This window comes from Trachypithecus francoisi, unplaced genomic scaffold (assembly GCF_009764315.1).
Source record: "Trachypithecus francoisi isolate TF-2019V2 unplaced genomic scaffold, Tfra_2.0 Lachesis_group11, whole genome shotgun sequence".
Lineage (NCBI taxonomy): Eukaryota > Metazoa > Chordata > Mammalia > Primates > Cercopithecidae > Trachypithecus > Trachypithecus francoisi.
In genome coordinates, this window is record NW_022681456.1 from 107,645,830 (window position 1) to 107,661,299 (window position 15,470).

The window sequence follows — 15,470 nt, forward strand, 5'->3', positions numbered from 1 at the left end:
TCATGCCAGTGTGTAATTACAGCTAGTGATTGGAAGAAAAGGATGGGTCACTGTATCTCAATTGATCTGTATATTGATAGACCAGTTCACAATTAGGAAGTTTTATATACTGTGTACTTTTTAAGGTACTTAATAATGTGTTTTAAACATATAGTCAATCAAATATTAAACTCTTACATATTTAATCTGGGTTTTGTATTGGAAAAAATACTCTCCTCAACGTGTTTCTCATTTAAAAATGCATTCAATCATTGAAAAAAAATCGCTTGTTTGAGAAGCATAAAGATTCTAAAATTAAAATAATTATAAACACATTATTTGTTTTCTTGTAGATATGAATTCCCAAGCTTGTTTAAATACTCTCCAGACTATTGGGTAATGCAGTTAACCTAAAACCTTTTCCTCTTTTGTAGTAAAATTTACCAGGAAAGCATGGTATAGCCACAGTGATTTGATGTTATGTGGGCTGATTCTTCCAAGCACTTGTGACAATTGGGCTACCACTTTTGGTTTATTTCCTCATCTACTCATTTTTGAAAAGTTGCCGATTATGATTTATTGCCTGCTACTTAGTGAGCATCTTCTTACAGGCACTGTGTAAACATCTTTCTTACACAATTATTGTGACATCATCATTTAATTCTAATTTTACATATGAAGAAATTGAGACTCAGAAACTAATTATCAAACACCACATTCTCTAGTTGTGGCGGAGTCAAAATTTGAACTGCCTTTAAGACCTGTGTGTTTTATGTAACGCTCAGCGGTCTGTCTTCAACAGAGTTTGACTGGGTGATCTCTAGAATCCTTTAACACTGGAAAGACCTATCAAACCTGGATGAAAAACTTCTATAATTTGCCTCCAAGATACTCTGTCCTTAGATCTGCCCCTAGCACACACACACTCAGTTTTGTATTGTTCCCTGTTTACATATTGACCTGTCCCTTGTAGACTACCTAATATTCTGTTGGCTCAAAGTTTGGAATGTAGTGCATATTTGAGGAATGAATGACAAGTAAAAAATGCCATGTTTTGGGATAACTGTTACTGACTACATTCCAAATGCAGCACATTTAATGTGATATTTTAAAATAATGGATTTATGTTTCAAGTACAATAAGTAAGTGGATGGAATAGTCTTGGAAAAAGTTCCTAAAATTACAGTCTCCATTAAAAGGCAACATTTTTTTAATAAGATGTTTTACAGAGCAATACTTTTTTAAAAAGGTAACAAGAATAACCCTTTCACTCACTATAGAAATTATAATGCATACATCTCTTTCATAATGTCCCAGAAACAAAACATTCACCATGTGGCAACTGTAGTGAAGACTATAGCTACTTGTTAATTATTTTATTCACTCTGATGGTGTCACCCTTAAAATGGAAAGTTTTCCACATTCGATATATTTAAATCCAAGCCAAGGCCCACCTTTTAGGAGACTGAAGCAAAAACAACACTATCTTGTCAAAATAAATCAGAAACATATTTAAAAAGGTAAGAATACTTATAGTATTAGCAGGGTACAAGATGTCCATTAATGTATACTCAGTCATGTAATAAACTATAGTATTCCTTACATAATTGTAATTGATTCCAACTTCTGAAGGATATCTATATTGCAGTAAAGAATATGTAGCTAAATTTTATCAAAGTCTGATTAAATTCTTTCTTAATGTAAAGAACCAATTAATAGATGTTTGAATGTAGGATAACATAACAAAAAATACTCCTTTCATGAGCTGTAATAGTGCCATTTTTATTTAGCCTTTTTGATGAGGGGAGGTCTGCCTTTTCTCTTTCACTGGATAAGAGTGCTCCTGAAAGAAGCTTCCCTTATACATTTAGACTAACTTAGTTTTTATTCATTTTATTTTCAGTTTATTCAACAAAAGCTGTTGTCTGTCTTGCCATGTGGTAGCTCTGTAGATATAATGGTAGCAAATACCATTAATATTTAGTAGACAGATTCCTGCCCTCCTAGAGCTTGTAGCTTAGTGGTAGTTCTTCATCAGGCGGAATATTAAAAGGCAACACAATGAATGATTTTTAGATGTTTCAAGTGAAATACCAGTTGAAAGTGACATTTCCATAAAAAAATTAAACCAAGTAAAGTCTTATTCAAATTGTAACACTAGTAGTCTGATAAACGTGAATAATAAAACAAATAAAACACCTTTGCAAAGATATTCACTTTGAAACAAAGAATTAAATTTTTGGTAAGTGTTTTGAAGGAAGAAACGTAATTAGTTTACTTTTAGCTCTAAACTTCTAGGACATTTTTTTCTAAAGTGAGTTTACCGGCCGGGCGCGGTGGCTCAAGGCTGTAATCCCAGCACTTTGGGAGGCCGAGGCGGGCGGATCACGAGGTCAGGAGATCGAGACCATCCTGGCTAACACGGTGAAACCCCGTCTCTACTAAAAACTACAAAAAACTAGCCGGGCGAGGTGGCGGCGCCTGTAGTCCCAGCTACTCGGGAGGCTGAGGCAGGAGAATGGCGTAAACCCGGGAGGCGGAGCTTGCAGTGAGCTGAGATCTGGCCACAGCACTCCAGCCTGGGTGACAGAGCGAGACTCCGTCTCAAAAAAAAAAAAAAAAAAAAAAAAAAAGTGAGTTTACTTTTACTTTTCCTTTATTTGGACAATAGTTCCCAATGGTTTACTTTGATTTTGATGATTTGATTTCAAGCCATTTATCTATTTCATTTGGGTGGAGTAAAACAATATTGGGGAAATAGTAATTTTTGTGTATTTTTTCTTATTATTTCTATGTTTTTGAGATCATCTTTAATTCAACCCTGATGAGGGTTATTCTTGTGCATAAAATTGTACAATATCAGCTAACCAAGGACTTTTCTTTGTTCTTAAGTTTATTTATTTTATTCATTCAACAAGTGGTCATAAATCTGTATAAAGGTATCCACTATGTGTTAGGCATTATTCTGTAGATGCTAGAAATACAGTGTTGAGCAAAACAAATTATAATAGTATCCTATTATCATAAAGCTTATACTCTACTGGGAGATACAATAAATAAATAACTATATCAATAAGAATATAACATATAATGCTAACTACTATAGTATAAAAATTGGGTGATGTGATAGAAAGTAAGTTGTGATTGCTTTTATAATTCCAGTGGTCCGCGAAGGCCCTCTGAGGAGCTGGTCTTTAAGTTATTACCTTGGATAAATTTGATTGTACTTTTTTTTTTTTTATCTCTTTCATTTAAATTTAAGCTATCTGAAGGCTTGCATTCTTTTCTGGCTTGTACTTGTAGGATCCTCAACGCTTAAAAACAGTATGAGGCACATGGGAGCTGCCCTGTGAATATATGCTGAATGAAGTAAAGAAAAAAAGCCAGTCACTTAAAGAGGATGATTTTGCTCCACCAGGGGAAATTTGACAATGTTTGGAGACATTTCGGGGCATTATAACTAGGAGTGAGGGTCCCACCTGCATCTAGAAGATAGAGGCAAGACAACTCCCTATGAAAATTGTCTGGCCTAAATGTCAACTGTGCTGAGGTTGAGAAACCGGGATCTGGGGGAAGAGTTTTCTGAGAGTAACAGTTAACAATGAAAGATCCTATGGTGGGAGCAAGTTTGCATATTGGTATTAGAGGAACTCAAAGAATCATATTGACAAAAGAGAAAATAGGAAGAGATGATGCCAGGGAAGAAGGCAAGGGCCACACCATTCTGGGCTTTGTAAGGGTAGGAGTTTGCATTTTATTCCATGTGCAGAATAAAGCTTTGAAACAGTTTTATACAGGCATGTGACATGACTTGATTTACCTTTCTCAGCAGATAACTATGAACGTTTGTTTGGAGAATGGATTTTAGTAAGGAAACAAGTAGAAATAGAGACAATGGCTAGAAAGCAGTTGTTGTAATACAGGCAAGAGATGGTAGTGGCCTGGATCAAGGAGTAATAGTGGAAACGAGATACAGAGACTAATTTATAATATGTTCTAAGGTTGCTCAATTTCCAATGAATTATGTAGGGAAGATGAGGTAGACAAAAAAATGAACACCTGGATTTTGACCAAGCAATGTATGGATGGTGTATTAGTCCGTTTTCACACTGCTGATACAGACATACCCGTGACTGGGCAATTTACAAAAGAAAGAGATTTAATGGACTTACAGTTCCACATGGCTGTGGAGGCCTCACAGTCATGGCAGAAAGTGAAAGGCACTAAACATGGCGGCAGACGAGAGAAGAGAACTAGTGCAGGGAAACTCCCCTTTATAAAATCGTCAAATCTTGTGCAACTTATTCACTATCATGAGAATAGCATGGAAAAGACCCAGCCCCATGATTAAATTACCTCCCACCAGGTCTCACCCACAACACATGGGAATTGTGGTAGCTAAAATCAAAATGAGATTTGGGTGGGGACACAGTCAAACCATATGAGATCATGATGTCTTTTGCTGAGCTGATGATGACTGAAGCTAGTTCCTTAAGGAATCTGACATGTGCTGCTTCTGTGGAATACAGAAGTATAAATGACTGCTATGCCTGCAGTTTTTAGGCAGGAGGAAGACTGAAACAATATTTTTGTGTCTTACTTCAGTTATCTTTCATTCGAAGGGGACTGGAGCAGGACTAGCATAGATTAAAAACATACAAGAATGCAAATAACTGAAACATGAAAATAAATTACTATCAGTCACACACAAGTGATCTCATGGCCTTAGCTATCTGACTCAGATGGAACAAGTTCATATATACATGACTGTGTCTCCATAGGGTTATACACTATATAGACACACACATATATAAGTTATGACTCTTAAAAACCTGAACCTAGGTGAATAAAGAGTAGCTCCTTTTTGGTGGGAGACCTCTGGAGTTTCCAAGGATCTAGTTAATGTTCCTTTCTATTTTTTAAAGTCAAGGATGTCTTGTGACTCTTGCTACTTTCTCCGTTGTTCACAGACCACTTACTAAGTCCTCTCTGAACACTTGGGGATGACATGAAGAACATGATAATTTAGAGATGAAGCCGTGGGATGGACTTCTTCATCTCAGTTTAGTACTTTTGTAAAAATGGGGAGGATTTCTTTTGCAAAAGCTTATTTTTTTGGCTCAACTCTCTTAAGCCAAAACTAGAATTCCTATGCATGTTTAAACTTGAGAATGGTTTAAAGGGAAGAGGCTTTATTCTTTATGTTGTTCATTAAACAGTGTTAGATGATTTGCTATATGCAATACATATGCTATTTGCCATTACCTATAGTAGGTAATGAGGATAGAAAAGTCTATCATTTACAGTTGCTGCTATTGCAGCTACCTCTCCTGATTTTGGGAGAAAAATGTGAACATAAGATAATACAATGCAACGATTCAATACTATAATAAAGATCTACACATATGCTGTGTAGATTCCCAAAGAAGAGAACAACTGTCATCCATGGAAATCAGGAAAAGAGCCACAAAAAACAAGATGCATGAGCTGGAACATGAAGAATGAATGTTTAGGGAGAGACTGGGCCAGGCAAGGCACTTGTTAAGGATGGCATTTGCAAGTGCTCAGAGTGTTGGTGGTGGGGTAATGTTAGAACATTCAGTGTGGCTAGAATTTAGGATGCACAGAGGAAGTGGGAAGATTAGGTAATACTTTGAAGGACCTCATTAATTCATAAAAATGACTTGACAATTTTTTCTGAAGCCAATTGGGAGCAATTGGAGGTCTTTAAACAGGGGAAGTGACAGGACTAGACTTTGACATGACATGACTTTGTTATCTAGGAAGGTAATTTAGGTACCAGTTTTAGAGGATAGGTTTGTACAGAGATCAATTGATGGCAGGAAGTTCTATTTTAAAAGTTCTATTTTAAAAATTTGCTACAAAAATTCATGAAAAAAGATGACAAAAATGGCAGTGAAGATAGGGAAGGGAGGCTGGAATAAGAGCTCTCTCTAAGTCAGTACAACAGTGTTTATGTTTATCACTTGCTTAAAAGGCATTCTTATGGGTTGAACTATCCACCTTCCCCTACCCACCAACCCTAATTCATATGTTGAAGTCCTCATGCGTAGAACATCAGAATATGAACATATTTGGAGATAGGATCTTTACAAAGGGAATTAAATTAAAATGAGTTTATTATGGTGGGTCCTAACCCAAGATGACTGGTGTCCTTATAAGAAGAGGAAATTTGGACATGAGTATGTACAGATCGAGATGATGTGAACACATATGGAGAAGACAGACATCTACAAGCCAAGGAAGGAGACCTGGAACAGATCAACCCTGCTGACAACTTAATCTTAGACTTCTAGCATCCAGAACTGTAAGGCAATTTCTGTCTTTTAAACCACCCAGTCTGTGGTACTTTGTTATGGCAGCCCTGGCAAACTAATACAGAAATATTATTGTATATGCTTAAATCTGTGTTATCAAGGATAAGACACACAAAAAGTAATAATAGTGGTTACCTTTGAAGGGGCAGTGTTGGGAGCAGATCTTTTACTACACACCTTTATCGTCATTATTTACTAATATGAACATAATAATATTGAAACATACAATTTTAATTAAAGGAAAAACAAACCTATGTTGAGGAAAAATTACTGTGATTGATTAATATCAATGCAGGGATGGGTAGTTGAGAAGGAAGTTGAAGACATTAATATTTTAGAATGCTGATTGGTGATAATGCTTTAAAATTACAGGAAAATGGTGAGTTTCACTTTATGCGTGTTGAATTTTATGACTGAGCTACACCCTCAGAGATAACCCATTCTGCATCTAAAAATAAGCTAATAGGACTGGGGGACAATCTTAGGGTTGGCACATACCTTATTATTTCATTGACTATGAAACTATGTATTTTAGAACTCAAGAGGTTAAAGTATGCTAAGCATTGTTGAAATATAGTGCTTAGAGGTTGAAGTATGTTAGTTCAAGGCCAGAAAAGGTAAAGAATGGGACTGGACTGGGGAGGATATGGGCATTTATGGGTGGCAAAAGAGGAGTCAGTGAAAAAGATTGAGAAGAAAAGTTAGTTAAGTAGGAGTTGAAATGGAATGAAATCGTGTCTCGGAAGTCATGTGAGAATGCTTAAGATGCAGCAAGATGGGCTGAAGGTTCAAAAAGTTTCATATGAATATGGACTATAAAATTAGAAATTTTGTTTTAAATTTGAAATCTTATTTATGTCTTTATGACTAAGTGAAAACAAATAAACAAATAATTTTGTTAATCTTTCACATACTTAATGACAAAATAATATTTGTTAATTCTCATCACCAAATATATACAGTTGACCCTTGAGCAGCACAGGCTACAATGCCACAGGTCCACCTATATGTGGATTTTTTCCCCAGCCAAACACAGATCCAAAATACAGTATTCATGGAATGTGAATCCCACCTATGCAGAGGCCTAACTTAAGTGGGTTGTACAGGACCAACTGTAGGTGTTGAGTATGTGCTGATTTGCTTAAGCTTTTAAATTATACTTCTGCATGTTGAGGTGAAATAAGTTTTTTCTGAGTATGGAAGTAATGTAATGATAACCATTGTGGAAAAATTTCTAAATACAAAAATATGAATCCCAGGCCGGGCGCGGTGGCTCAAGCCTGTAATCCCAGCACTTTGGGAGGCCGAGACGGGCGGATCACGAGGTCAGGAGATCGAGACCATCCTGGCTAACACGGTGAAACCCCGTCTCTACTAAAATATACAAAAAATTAGCCGGGCGAGATGGCGGGCGCCTGTAGTCCCAGCTACTCGGGAGGCTGAGGCGAGAGAATGGCGTAAACCCGGGAGGCGGAGCTTGCAGTGAGCTGAGATCCGGCCACTGCACTCCAGCCTGGGCGACAGAGCGAGACTCCGTCTCAAAAAAAAAAAAAAAAAAAAAAAAAAAAAAATATGAATCCCAGCACTTTGAGAGACCAAGGCGGGTGGATCACGGGGTCAGGAGTTCAAGATCAGCCTGGCCAGCATGGTGAAATCCCGTCTCTACTAAAAATACAAAAAAATTAGCCAAGCATTGTGGTGTGCGCCTATAATCCCAGCTACTCGAGAGGCTGACATAGGAGAATTGCTTGACCCTGGGAGGCGGAGGTTGCAGTGAGCCGAGATTGCGCCACTGTACTCCAGCCTGAGTGACAGAAGAAGACTCTATCTCATAAAAAAAAAAGAATAAAAAAATTAAAATGAACTATAATTCCACCACTTAGAAATAGCTACTATTAATATGTAGCTAAATTTGCTTTCATATCTTAAACATAGACACGTGCATGCATTGAGTGACTATACACATGTTTCATTTCTCTGCAACTGCTTTTAAACCTAGCTTTATATCATAAACTGGATCCCACATCATTAAATTTTCTTCAAAAATAATTTTTTATGGTTGCAAAATACTCTACCGTGGATGACCCATAATGATTTGATTATTCTTATTTGACATTTAGGTTGTTTCTAGAATTTCACTTAAAATAATTAGTATTTAACCCACATTTCTTAAGATATTTTTCGACTAGAATTTTTTTTTTTTATGCAGCGTATCTCACTGCAACCTCAAATTCCTGGATTCACGTGATCCTCCCATCTCAGCCACCCAAGTAGCTAGGATTACAAGTGCACACCACCACGCTCAGCTAATTTTTTAGAAAAATTTTGTAGAGATGGAGTCTTGCTATGTTCTCCAGGCTGGTCTTGACCTCTTGGCCTCAAGTGATCCTCCTGCCTGGGCCTCCCGAAACGTTGCAATTATAGGCGTGAGCCCCTGCACCCAGCCTTGGGCTAGATTTCTAAAAGCAGAATTATCCTTTGTAGGTTATGCACATTCTAAGACATGATGTGTATCGCTATTCCTAGTGTTTATTCCTTGAAATGTGGTAGAAATTTGCTTCTCTATTAACAATGTAGGAAGATGTTTATCTTGCTAGCATTTGAATATTTTCATTAAATAAATCTTCCCAGGATACATTTATATTATTTAATATTAGAATATAATAGCCACGTGACTATTCATAGAGTTAACGTTCATTCATTCTGATGGAATCCAAATATCTGAGATATAATAAATTATTAGCAACACATTATTGACCACCTGCCTTGAAGAAGGATAGGCACTGATAATAAGAAAGAGCATAAGAAATGGTTACTGCCTTACTCACACATTTACTTTTCTGAATATTTGTTCTTTAGGCTATGTGTAAAATACATTAGAACTCTTCTTTCTATTCCAAAAGGGCATATAAAAATTATAAGCTACTAACTATAGCTGCTACTTCCTCAAATAGAACAAACCGTTTCAGCCTAAACTGGTAGGGTTAAGAAGGGTGACTGAGTTATAACAGATCCTTCTATCTATATATGTATACAGGTGGCAAATGCAGTAGTAAACCAGTGCATAGTGTGTTATGTTTGAAGTGAAAATTGTAATTAAAGAGGGTGTTCTTTCCTACTGGTAGTACTTTATCATAGGGGCCTTGTCTATCTTGTGAGTTCTAAAAGAACAATTAAAAGTGATACTGTTTCTGTTACAGTGAACCACACACATTTCCCTTATATTAAATATACATTTTAACTTAATAAGATTCCTTGGTGTGTTTTAAATATCTCAAGTGTAATATGTATTTTAAATGATTACCACGACTTCTCCAAATCTTGGATTTATGTATTAGCGTGCATGACCATAATGTGATGCTAATTTACCAACCACATTATCTCACGATTGCTGTGTTTGTGTTCTCAAACTTAAGTATTTGCTCAGTTAACTATATTTTATTTTTGAAGATAGACTCTGAATTGGCATATGGGGAATACAGTCTAAATCTTGATTATCTAAATAGATGTTTGCTCTCTTTTAACACAGAATTTCTTAGGTCTGAATCTTTAACTTTTTTTAAAAGAAAGGGAGAATCATATCACTAATATGAATGCTTTGACCTCTTAATAACTATGGCTATTAGTTTTTTATGTCTTTGTCTTGCCTCCTTCATTAGATGAAAAACTGTAGTACTTAAGGCCGAGAACTGTACTTTGGACATCTTTTTATTTCCAGCAGGCCCTAGCATAGAACATTAAAAACTAGACGGTCAGCCAACATTTTTTAAAACTTTACTTATAAAAGAAAAGTTAAAAAAAACTATAGATTATTACTGGTCATAAATGTAAAAACATTCAAAATGTTTGGTCATTCTGGTATTTTATTAGAAGCCCAATGTGCTATCTATTGTGCCAGAGGGCCAGGTTCATTGTGGTATTTTGTAAAGGGCAAATTGCCATCACTTTTTACTGTTGCATGAAAATGTAAAACAAGGTAGGTAGTGTTTTTGTGTTTATTGAACTTTATATTTGGACCAGCTCTGTATACAACAGAGCCATGTTCATTGAAATCATTACTTTTTCTCATATATTTTGTCTGTTTTATTGCCATGTGATTTGTAGGGACTCCCGAGAGCTTAGCTGAGAAAGAAAGGCAACTCATGGGCATGATCAACCAGCTGACCAGCCTACGAGAGCAGCTGTTGGCTGCCCACGATGAGCAGAAGAAACTAGCTGCCTCTCAGATTGAGAAACAGCGTCAGCAAATGGAGCTGGCCAAGCAGCAACAAGAACAGGTGAGTAAGAACTTAACGATGCAATCAAACTCCTCAGACATTGTTTTGCCTGCTACTTATAGGTCACTGTCCTAGGCACGCAATAATGAATAAGAGTACCTTCCACCTCCCTCGTTAAATAAATTAAAAGGCCAAAAACAAAACAAAACAAAAACCCACCCACAGACAAAACCCAGATTTTAAGATGCTTATTAACTACTTTGTTGGTAAGTAGCGCAGAAGTAATTTTAATCAAGGTAAATTCTGATAAATCATGAGAAAAATACCATAAAAGAACCATGGAGAGTCAAGAGAACATTTTCAACAAGAAACATTTTGAAAGAATTCATTAGAGAGCTGACATTTGAGATATGCTTTGAAGAACTTGTGGGCTTCAACAAGTAAAGTGAGTTTTCAGTTGGGGGCAGAAAGTTCAGTTACAAGGTCATTATAATACTTTAAATTAAAAAGAGTGAGAAGCCAAATTAGTCAGGGTAATGACCATGGACAAAGAGATGAAAGGAATAAACAGGTGGAAGAGTTATGGTTAGTAGAGTTCTTTGAGTAGGCAAAAGGGAAAGAAAGGGAAAGTGTTGAGCCTAGTAATAGGGAGATTGAGAATGCCATCCCCAGAAACAGAGGAAGTCAGAAGAAGAGCAAGTTTGGAAAAGAGAGTGGTTTTATGATGTTAAATTAGAGCTGCTGTCAGGTTTTCCAGTTGGAGGTATGTGAGAGACAGCTAGAAACACCAATCAGCACTTTGGAAGAGAGCTCAGGTGTTTCTTAGGTTATTTACAGAGAAATGGTGGTTTAAACTCTACTGGAGGAGATAACATTCATTCATCTATTTGACAAATAGTAATCTAGTGCTTCCTATGTGCCTGGCACTGTACTAACTAATTACTGAGGCTATCTCAATTAACCAGAGAGACAAAGCCCCTAAATTTTAGTGGAAAGAAAGAGACATATAAAGGAACAGATTAACAAAATGACATTATATAGTGATAAATAATTTGAAAAAATATGAACAGAGTAATAAGATAAAAGTTGATTGCTATGACAAGGCAATGCTCCTTAGATTGGGTGGCTAGATCTTTCTGCAGCTTTGGCAGTTGAGCTCAGATCTAAATGACATACAAAAGGCAGCCATGTTAATATCGGGGACAGGAGTGTTTTATGCAGAGATGTGGCAGGCTTATAGGCCTTAATTTATAGTGGTAATATTACGAGAAAGCAGAAAGGAACTAAGGGTAGATCCTTGGGAGATACTGGCTTATATAGCTGGCAGAGAAAGGAAAATGAACATATGCAGAAAGAATCAGATATGGAAGTGGGGCCAGGAGTGCCGTGTCATAGAAAACAAAATGGAGATTTTAAGAGGTCATAGGGAACAGTGTTAAATGCTACAGAAAAGTAGTCATTCTAACATGAAATTGAAACTACTAGATTTTTCATTTAGATTCTCATTGTTGGCCTTGAAGAGTAAGACATCTATGGTGTTTTAGTAACCGAAATCAGACAATAAAAACTGGAAAATACGTAGTAGGAAAATGGAGGCAATGCCTATGAACTATTAGTTTAAAAAAAAGTTGGTAGTAAATAGAAGGTAAGATAGAGGGGAGGTGACATAGTTTCAGCTTACAGATAAGTATGGCCCTCTTTTTCATGGCTAAGTCCTCTTCCTGTTCCATGTTCTGGGCATAGTCCATTCACCACCCCAAGTGGAGGATGGCCACTATTTAATATTCGTGTGTCTACACATCCCTGCAAAACCTTCTAAACATCTTTCAAAGTATAAGCTAGCAGGATTGAATGGCATGAAGAAATACTCAGTTTATGTTTGAGGAGCTCCTTTTTTCTACCCTCTTATTCCCATTCTACTCTTCTCTACTTGGTGGTTTATGTCTGTTAAAAGATGTTAGTTTGATTTTTAATGAAATGCCTCATCACTTTCATTAAAGATATATTTGGCTTGCTTTTGGATACAGCCCATATGCCTCTAGCTTTATCCCTATGATAAAAGAGTTCAGAATGCTTGCCTGTAACAGCATAAAACAACGCCACTCTTTTCTTATCCTGAACTCTCAATCTTTCAGTCAACTGAATTCTGGAGAATCCTAGGAGCCTCTGAAAATGTAGCTTGGCTGGGGATATTTTTTGTAAATAATCCCTATTTGCTTTGATGGGTCTGAGGGCACACATGTCCTGAAAGATCTAAGCAATAACTGATGGAGAGGAAGTTTCTTTCTTATCTCTTTCAGATTCTAGCCCATCCCTGAATATTATAAAAGGATTCTAGAATCCTTTGATTCTAATACTTTCCCAAGACCTCTGACGTTCTCCTTGGAACTTTACAAACCCCTAGGTTCTTCAAGAATTTCTCTCCTGTGTTGGAGAGACGTCCTGCAGTGCTGCCTCTACAGCCTGAGAGAAGATCCCTGGTGATAGCTACAGGTCATGTTTCTAGAGCCCATTCGGCTCTCCCAGCGCTTCTCTACCATACATAGCAGGCATGCACAGTTACCACTCTGTGGTGGCAGATCTTTTCATGAAGGGCATTTAATACTTATTCTTTAAGGGTCAGGGCAGGTTCATCTTCTCCTGCAAAGTCTTTTTCTGACACTCCTCCCAGCACTCCCTACTGAATGTAGAATGTCCCCATTCTGTGCATTCTAATACTCCTGGTATAGCTGTTACAAAAGCTAAAGGACCTGTTTACTGATAAGCCTTTCCCTCAGATTCTGAGCTCCATTCCACATTCATCTAGTAGATAAATATTCATTGACTACCAATTTGGTGCCAGGTTTTGTTCTAGTTAGTGGGAGTAGAGTAGGGGGATAAAACAGGCAAAAATCCCTTGTGTACTGAAATCTAGCTGGGAGGGGTAGTCAATACATAAACCAGTAAACTATATGTTGGTAAGTATTATGTTGAAAAATTAAGCAGGGCACTGGGGATGAGGGTATTATCTATGGGAATATGTTCTTTTAAAATGGATGCTCAGGGAAGACATTATTGACTGAGAACATGTGAGCAGAAACCTGTCGGAGGTGTGGGAGTGAGCCATGGGGCTGTCTAGGCAGAGTATTCCAGACAGAGTGAAATGTAAGTACAAAGGCCCAGAAGCAGGAGTATCCTTGGGAGGCAGGAACATCCTTGGTGTGTACAAGAGGCAGTTAGGAATGCAATGTGGCAAGCATGAGGTGAAAGGGGAGGAGATGAAATCAGAGAGGTAGCAGGAGGCCAAAACATATACGGCCTTGCAGGCATTATATTCACACCGGCTTTTTGCTGAGTGAGAGACAAGTGTTTTGGAAAGATGAATAGCATGACATGATATATTTATATATATTTATATATTTTTTATATATATATATAAACCATATATATTTATATGTTTTACATATATAAATATATATATATGGTTGTTTTTTTTTTTTTTGAGACAGAGTCTCACACTGTCGCCTGGGCTGGAGTGCAATGGCATGATCTTGGCTCACTACAACCTCCGCCTCCTGGGTTCAAGAGATTCTACCTCAGCCTCCTGAGTAGCTAGGATTACAGACGCCCTCCACCATGCCTGGCTCATTTTTCATATTTTCAGTAGAGATGGGGCTTCACTCTATTGGCCAGGCTGGTCTCGAGCTCCTGACCTCGCAGTCTGCCCACCTCAGCCTCCCAAAGTGGACTCATATTTTAAAAAGTACTCTCAGGATGCTGGTCTGTGATTGACTATAGGGAGCAGGCAGGAGCAAAAAGCAATTGAAATATTGATATGTGGGAGGAAGGAACTAGACTTAATGAGAAAGGTAATCTTCCTTCTACTGTCTCTTTTACCACTTTCTTCAGAAAAAAAAAAAGAAATTGTGAGTCGGGCATGGTGGCTCACGCCTGTAATCCCAGCACTTTAGGAGGCTGAGGTGAGTGGATCACATGAGGTCAGAGTTCAAGACCAGCCTAGCCACCATGGTGAAACCCTGTCTCTAATAAAAGTACAAAAAAATTAACCAGGCATGGTGGTGGATGCCTGTAATCCCAGCTACTCGGGAGGCTGAGGCAGGAGAATTGCTTGAACCCAGGAAGTGGAGGTTGCAGTGAGCCGAGATCACGCCATTGCACTCCAGCCTGGGCAACAAGAGCAAAACTCTGTCTCAAAAAAAAAAAAAAAAAAGAAAAAAAAAGAAGAAAAAAAATGTATTTTTTTACTATATTCCAAAGATAAAATTAAAGCATTAAAATAATTATAATTATACCAACATCCATAGGGAAATAATTTTTGTGTGCAGCCATGTAGACTCATCCTTATCACATGGGTTCTTTTATTCACGGTGATGTGTGAGTTTTTTCCTGAGTTTTTGACTTTCAGGTATAGAGGTTAAGAGATTTTTTTTTTTTTTTTTTTTTTTGAGATGGAGTCTGGCTCTGTCGCCCAGGCTGGAGTGCGGTGGCCGGATCTCAGCTCACTGCAAGCTCCGCCTCCCAGGTTCACGCCATTCTCCTGCCTCCGCCTCCCAAGTAGCTGGGACTACAGGCGCCCGCCTCGTCGCTCGGCTAGTTTTTTTTTTTTTTTTTGTATTCTTTAGTAGAGACGGGGTTTCACCGTATTAGCCAGGATGGTCTCGATCTCCTGACCTTGTGATCCGCCCGTCTCGGCCTCCCAAAGTGCTGGGATTATAGGCTTGAGCCACCGCGCCCGGCCAAGAGATTTTTTAAAAAATAAAAATGTTAGTGACTATTACTTGATGAGAATGAGATCTAGAACTTATTTATAAGAGACTGATAAGTTTCAAGATGTTAGAAGTTACATCCTATCCCATGTGATGAAATATTTGCAATTTTCATTTCATCTATTCATGCATTCTTATCAGATAGCCATTCAGCATTGCTTTTATAATGG

At 37.6% G+C, this 15,470-nt stretch overlaps 1 protein-coding gene across 3 annotated transcripts in view; it reads left to right on the forward strand.

The window, feature by feature from the left end:
- Nucleotides 1-15,470, forward strand: part of SOX5 (SRY-box transcription factor 5) — a 1,052,575-nt gene that overhangs the window by 828,975 nt on the left and 208,130 nt on the right. For all 3 annotated transcript variants that reach the window (XM_033222675.1, XM_033222676.1, XM_033222677.1), the window contains one exon: nucleotides 10,422-10,594. In XM_033222675.1, coding sequence (XP_033078566.1) covers nucleotides 10,422-10,594 — 173 coding nt within the window. The remainder of the gene's footprint in view (nucleotides 1-10,421; nucleotides 10,595-15,470) is intronic.